This window comes from Cryptotermes secundus, unplaced genomic scaffold (genome assembly GCF_002891405.2).
Source record: "Cryptotermes secundus unplaced genomic scaffold, Csec_1.0 scaffold840, whole genome shotgun sequence".
NCBI classification, from domain to species: domain Eukaryota; kingdom Metazoa; phylum Arthropoda; class Insecta; order Blattodea; family Kalotermitidae; genus Cryptotermes; species Cryptotermes secundus.
Genome location: NW_019725426.1, coordinates 422,114 through 429,514, shown reverse-complemented (window position 1 = coordinate 429,514; position 7,401 = coordinate 422,114). Strand labels below are relative to the sequence as shown.

General features: G+C 42.5%; 1 protein-coding gene across 2 annotated transcripts in view; it reads right to left on the bottom strand.

Annotated features, from left to right (window-relative positions):
- Positions 1-585: 585 nt before the first annotated feature.
- Positions 586-7,401, bottom strand: part of LOC111863414 (pre-mRNA cleavage complex 2 protein Pcf11-like) — a 10,056-nt gene continuing 3,240 nt past the window's right edge. Inside the window, exons 4-6 of one of the 2 annotated variants that reach the window (XM_023849719.2) lie at positions 7,016-7,387; positions 5,999-6,183; positions 586-622 (exon numbers count right to left, since the gene is read on the bottom strand). In XM_023849719.2, coding sequence (XP_023705487.1) covers positions 6,046-6,183; positions 7,016-7,387 — 510 coding nt within the window. In that variant the 3' untranslated portion in view covers positions 586-622; positions 5,999-6,045. Of the gene's footprint in view, positions 623-5,998; positions 6,198-7,015; positions 7,388-7,401 lie in introns of those variants that run through there. The other variant, XM_023849722.2, reaches the window with a different exon arrangement.

Below are 7,401 nucleotides of genomic sequence, written 5' to 3'. Positions count from 1 at the left end.
GTTTATAAAAAAGTATGCAATAATAATCAAATTCAAAGTTTGAACTGCATTTAATAAACTATACATAAAACAAAATGCAACATAAATTTCATGTACTTCATTATATAGAGAAATCAGTATGATCTGCTAAAAATATCATATTACAAGGTGGTTCAAATATGACTGGGACTGATTTTTTTTTTTAAACCATAATTGCCAAACACTTACTTGCACATGTCAGTCTTCAACGTACTCCCCTCCAGAGTCAACACATTTTTTCCAATGTTCTGGAAGCATTCTGATGCCCTTTTAAAAAAAGGCTTGAGTTGGTGGCGTATCCACTCCCGAACAGTCTGGATGACGGCGTCGTTGTCCACAAACCGCTTGCCTTGCAAGTCTGATATGAGCCTTCCGAACAGGTAGAAATCACTTGGGGCCAAATCGGGACTGTACGGAGGATGTGTCAGAAGGTTCCATTTCAATTTCTGGAGGGTTTCCATTGTTGTTTTGGCCGTATGGGGGCGTACATTGTCTTGAAGGAGGGCTACCTGCTTTCCACCTGTCTTCCGCTTGGATCGGTTCTTTTCCTTCACGTCTGTTGCCAGGAGGTCTGAGTAGTAAGCTGCATTGACTGTTCTGGCATCTGTCAAAAAGTTGTAATAACATGGACCTAAAGTTAATTCAGCTCAGTCTTTTACAATCTTAAAAAATGTATACATTTATGTTTTGTTCATACATTTTATTCAACTGTAAAATATTTATTTAGTGTCAGTTTATAGGAATATCAGCAATCGGGTTATAGTACAATGCAAAGATCACTCCAGGAGATGTAAACAATGTAAATTTGTGGTTACTTCCTACAGTCAGGTTACACTGCAAAGCAAAGACTGCTGCAAAAGACAAAATACTGTACACCTGTAGCTAATTCAGAAATACTACTATATTGCTATGCAAGGGCCGCCCTTACACTTTGTAAGGTCGGCCGCACAGCAACTTTGTCAAACAAGCATCAAGACATGAGACAAAAGACGCAGTCTTGCTTCATTCATGATTGGTCAGCATCATTACTCAGACCAGTGTGAGGCAGTTTTCATCTCATTCGTTTCAACTGTGCTCCTTTCTTTGCGTCATGTTGCAGACATCGGGTCTTGACTGTTACATGTCGACACGTCACTGTGTGGCCTACCTAATGGTACAGCCATTTTCTGTTGGTACGGCAGAGCCTTGATACGTCAAGGTTTGCAAAGCAGAAGTTGTAAAATACACGTTAGCAACATTGCATATAATCATATTTAACAGACTGACGACTGCTCTATAAGGGCTAGCACAGCCAACCCTTTAATTACACAGTCAACAGCATAGTTTCACTAAACACCTAACTAGGATAAGTCTGGTTTTTCACATGCTACACATGCAATAGGAAAATACAGACTGCACTAACCCCAACCACAAACTGGAAAGTTCCCACGTCAGAGTACATAAGTAGTCGACTACACGAACAGTACTAAGATAGAAATGTAACAGCCATGAACTGCATGCCTCTGTGTGCACTGTGTAAGATTCTTATTCACTCTCTTCCACAGAACAAAGGAAAAATCCATCTTCTAGTATAAACTTGAACAAGAAAAAATGGGTAGAAAAATAGAAAAAATAACTAAATAAAGAAAAACTTGGTATAGTACAAACTTATATGTGTCAGTATGTAATGCCCATAAGTTATTTCTGAACAGCAACAATGTTCTAGCATAAATATGCATGAATCACATCCCCCTTCAGTATAACAAACCTCTAGACTTTCCTAATTCTTCTAAATAATTCAGTTCTAATAAGGAATCACTTTCTCTATGATCAGTCAATAAGAAATACGATTCATGTAACAATACTTTCAGTTTACTGCTGTATACAGCACAATTTCTGTAGCCAGTATTCAAGTCACATGAAAGTTTATGCAGCCACAGCAGTTTGAAAAACATACAAGAAATCAGAATTTCTAACAAAAAATTATACTCTATTTTAGTTTAATGTAAAACCAAAGTGCATTTTATTTTATAACAGAAGAGGTTATGACAACTGTGCCTATGACTTGAATATACATATGAGCGCACATACATATTGTGACATGTTGCGCAACGGAGGACTCCTACCTCCCCAGCGGCACGTGGCGGTAACGTAGCTCTCTCGTAATAGGCGAGTCATCACCCCTCCACTCTCCCCGCGGTGACGTGCCAAGCGGAGCCGAAGTGAGCCGAGCGGAGCCGAAGATAGCCGAGTCCCCGCAACCTTGTAGCTATGCAACGCGAGTCAACAGCGGTGACATCACCAAGGGGTAACAGCGTTGCTAGGCTATACGCCACGTCACAGTAGTGACGTGTCAGGCGACCCTAGCAACAGCGAACGGAATAAAAGCCGGCTGAGCAGCAAGCGAGAGTCAGAGTGTTATCAACGAGTTCTCAGTTGGCAAGTTACGAGTTGCAGATGCGTGTGCAATAACTAAGAAGTCAGCGAGCGGAAGAGTTATTGTGTGCTTTCAAGACTTAGTGAGTGATGTAGTACAGTTATATCTGGAGTGTGTAATTCAGGGAGACTTGTATAGCTCCCGCGTTATTAATACGTGAAGACTCCTGAAGATAGTGTGAAGAGATTTGGTTGTAGGGTTTGTAAAGTGTGGAAACCCGCAACTGTGTTATAATTAATTGTAGCCATGATTTGTAGGTTGTTAAATAAACCAATTAATGATCTCTATGGCGTATTCAGCAACGAAACACGTTACACTGGTGTCAGAAGTGGGATCACGATCTTAAACACGCCACATACGAACTGTTGTATATCGAATATTTTACTGCTACAAAATGGAGAAACAAGATTTGCAGCGAATATTCGAAATGCTGAAAGAGATGGAGGCAAATAGGAAGAAAGACAAAGAAGATTTCCTGGCGAAATTAGACGCTTACTCGAAAGCCTGGCAAGAAGAGGAAAAGCCGGCCACAGTGGACATGAAACCTGCGGCGGCCCAACAAGAAGAGGTCCCCGAAATAATACCAGTCAGAGAGACGATGGCCTGCCAAGAAATGGAGGCACGTCCAGAAGATGAAAAGCCGGCTTCAGTGCACAGGAAACCTGAGGCGGCAGAACTACATGAGGTACCCGTACAAGACGCCGAAGTAATGCCGGTCGGAGAACCGAAGAAGAGAAGGCGCAGGGACCGACATCGACGAAATATGAAGAATTCGACACAGGAAAATTGCGGACCCCAGAATAAATTGGCCGTCGTTCGCAGGAAGGTGTCCTGCCATGCCAGAGTGTCATGGCGTCGGGGAAACCTCTTCAGGAAATCTTGGACCCCGGATGAAGTTGGCTGCCATCTGCAGGAAGACATCCAGTCGTGCGACAGTGGCACGACGTTGGAGAAACGCCTTCAAGAAGGATATTCCCCTGGGAACCTTCGGATGCCTGCGGAAAGAAGGACCGCCAGCCGAGCAGGGACGGCAGAAGAACTGGACCAGAAACCAATCTACGAGAGGAACCCAGAAAGGATGGACTCCCAGATGGAAACAACTGGTGCGCCCGGAAGGCACCAAGGAAACCAAGAATTGAGACTTCGTGGACCAGCTATGGCTTGGAAGCAAGTGGGAATTTAACAAGACCCACGGGAGGACAAACGGATTGGAAATCGCAAAGCGAATTTTCACACCTGTCCCATTACAGAGGAGTAAAATCTGGACACTGTGGAGGGGGCGACCCCCTCCAAAACGAAAAAGACGCAGGGCACAGAAGAGGAGCCGGTAAAATAGAAGAACCGGCCTCCCCAGAGAGTGAATGTGCCATAGAATGGAAGTGATGGATGAATGGGATACAACTGGATATTCTGGTGAGCTGAAAGCAAACCGCTCCAGACGAGCTTTGTCTTAAGAGGGGAGCGGATGGATGTAACGGACGAAGAATAGTCGCTGAAAGAAGAGTAGCCCAAACATCAGGAGACACTGCAAGCCCAGCTACGGGACAGAAAAGGAACGGGGATGCACTGTTAGGCTATGCGAGACAAACAGCCTTAAGGAGGGAGCAGTGTGACATGTTGCGCAACGGAGGACTCCTACCTCTCCAGCGGCACGTGGCGGTAACGTAGCTCTCTCGTAATAGGCGAGTCATCACCCCTCCATTCTCCCTGCGGTGACGTGCCGAGCGGAGCCGAAAATAGCCGAGCCCCCGCAACCTTGTAGCTATGCAACGCGAGTCAACAGCGGTGATGTTACCAAGGGGTAACAGCGTTGCTAGGCTGTATGCCACGTCACAGTACTGATGTGGCGGGCGACCCTAGCAACAGCGAACGGAATAAAAGCCGGCTGAGCAGCAAGCGAGAGTCAGAGTGTTATCAACGAGTTCTCAGTTCGCAAGTTACGAGTTGCAGACGCGTGTGCGATAACTAAGAAGTCAGCGAGGGGAAGACTTATTGTGTGCTTTCAAGACTTAGTGAGTGCTGTAGTACAGTTATATCTGGAGTGTGTAATTCAGGGAGACTTGTATAGCTCCCGCGTTATTAATACGTGAAGACTCCTGAAGATAGTGTGAAGAGATTTGGTTGTAGGGTTTGTAAAGTGTGGAAATAAACCAATTAACGATCTCTACGGCATATTCAGTAACGTCAACACGTTACAATATATATTTTGAACCTACATCCTGAAGAATGTCACCTTAATTTTTAATGACAGGCAATGGATTATGTTATCCTAACTATCCAAACTGTTGTGACAGCCACGGAGGATCACATGCATGGCCAGCAAGATCCTGTGATTTAAACCCTTTGTACTGTCATCTCTGGGGCCATGAGGAGGGACTAGTGTATATACAAAGAACAAAGAGAAGAACAAAGAGAAGCACAATGCTTCAGAGAATTTTAGGTGATTTATATATCTGAAAAAATCTCCACATTTCTAAGAATGTAAACACTTCCATAATACACTGCACTGAAATGCACATTCAAGACACATTGAACAGTTTACAATATAGCAAGCTCAGATGTGCATTCAAGTCACAGGCAGACAATCTGAACAGTTTTGGCATCATGATTCATTATTGATATCACTTGTTTTTGTTTTGTATTGAAGTGATATTGAATTCTCTTATCAAAAACCACTATTTCTGGCACATTTTTTGACTTTAATACTGTCTTGGCTCCTTAATGTTTTGCAAACTGGACCCATGTTAATGGGACTTCTCTTAGCAAAAATCAATCAGTTGGTGGACTACACCTGAATATGTAAAACAAACTACCTTAACACAAAACTGGCTGCTGCTCTTTAAGTTTCTTTCAATACAAATGAAGAATTAATAATTTATATGCCTCTGGTTCAGGACATAAGAGTTTAAATTCAGAAATTACATGAAAAAACATGGTATGTTTTGAACAGTTCATCAAATTTCAGCCTGTTCTGAAATCTGGCTGTTCAAACAATACACAGAGGAGCTATACAGTAATGGAATCACAGCAAATTGTTTAGTCACATCACTTTATCTTAGTCTAAAATCAATGTGATAAACTTCAGTGTTCCACACAAATCTACCTGCGAAAAGCAAGATGGGTGTGAGGAGTAAAGTAAAGGTATCCCTGTAACAGACCGTGCAGGACCATAGGGTTGTAAGATGTTGAGGTTCCCACATTTTCTATACAATTAGCTCATAGATGGTGACAAGGTTGTCAGCCCTATGTTCCGGCTGCCCTTTACCCCCAAGAATATTCCTGGTACTCAATTCTGTTAGAGGCTGAGTTGACCCCAGGGCTATAGTGCGGCTGGAAGGGTTAGGTCAATGAAAAAAAATCCAATGACCTCATCAGGACTTCAACCTGTGACATTCTGGCTGTAACATAGTGCCTCAACTAACTATGCTACCATGAAATTAAAAATTCAACAAGAAAGAAATGAAATGTCGCCACTGTACAGTGCAAATTTCCCAAAGAAACAACCCCCACCAAAACACATAAACCCAATAACCAGGCATGAAAACTGAAATTCTGTTAGCTTACTTTTGACATCCTCTTGTGGCCGTACCATATTATTTTCTGGAACTGCATTAGATTGCAGTTGCTGACAAGCAAGCCGAGGATTCCTCGATTGTACACCAGGAGTGACAGCAGTTACTCCTTGTGTTGGAACTGGATGGCATCTGGTGCTTGATGATGATGATGATGATGATGATGTAGCTGAAGTACTGTTACATCATCACTGGGGAAATTAAATTAAATTAAATTCCACTGTTCCCTACAGAAACCTTAAATAGAGACTTCCTTGTATATAGTGTCTAAGGACAGGATGATTAGAAAATGATGAAACAGAAAGGATGTGTACATTTATGGTCAGCTGCAGAGGTACAAACAGCATTTTTCAAAGACATCCCTAATGTACAGTACTCTACTCCACAATGTTTGTCAGATGAAGCATACAGCTTCAAGAGTGAAGACAAATCAGATATAACAGATATACCTCTTAAAAATAAAATCTGTACAATTCATTTCAGCCTAATATTAACAGGCAGCAACTAACACCAAGTTGATGGCTACACACCCATCAGTGTCCAGAGAGTTTCTTGTGTTCACTTTATTCATTACTGGTGAATTATGCCCATACATAAAAGTATATTCTGACTTGTTTCCACAAGCAGTGATGTTACTAGCATATGTGAATGACTGTTCACTGCAACTTTTCAGAGCAAACAAACAATGTAAAAGTTTACCCTAGAACTGATTTTTAACATAATTCACAAAAATTTTCATTTAAAATTCATGATATCAAAAGGGATATGTAACACAATCTACTGTATTGTGAAAAAGAGGTTGTTTAGACAGAGTAAATATACTGGGGGTGGGGGGAGGATCTAGCAGAAAAAATCTTCTCATCTACATACCTGGCCTCTTCCCAAATTCTCACCTCAAATTGAAAAAGTCACTATCACACATGCCTAATGCAAACAAAAACACACAGGATAAAGGACTTACTACAGTAAGGTCCTTCAGACATAATTTAGTACTATTCTGTTTATTTACCTGACTAGTACTGGCAACTGGGGCAGGTACAGGCATGGACATTTGTGATTGAGTTGACACCAGTGGAGGTTCCATTGGTTTAGGTGCCGCATGAAGTTTAGCAGCTTCCTGCCCAGCAACTTGCACTGCTGGTCTCAGCTGATGCTGGAACACAAAACTGGGGCAGGTTGAGACCAGTGGAGGTTCCATTGGTTTAGGTGCCGCATGAAGTTTAGCAGCTTCCTGCCCAGCAACTTGCACTGCTGGTCTCAGCTGATGCTGGAACACAAAACTGGGGCAGGTTGAGACCAGTGGAGGTTCCATTGGTTTAGGTGCCGCATGAAGTTTAGCAGCTTCCTGCCCAGCAACTTGCACTGCTGGTCTCAGCTGATGCTGGAACACAAAAC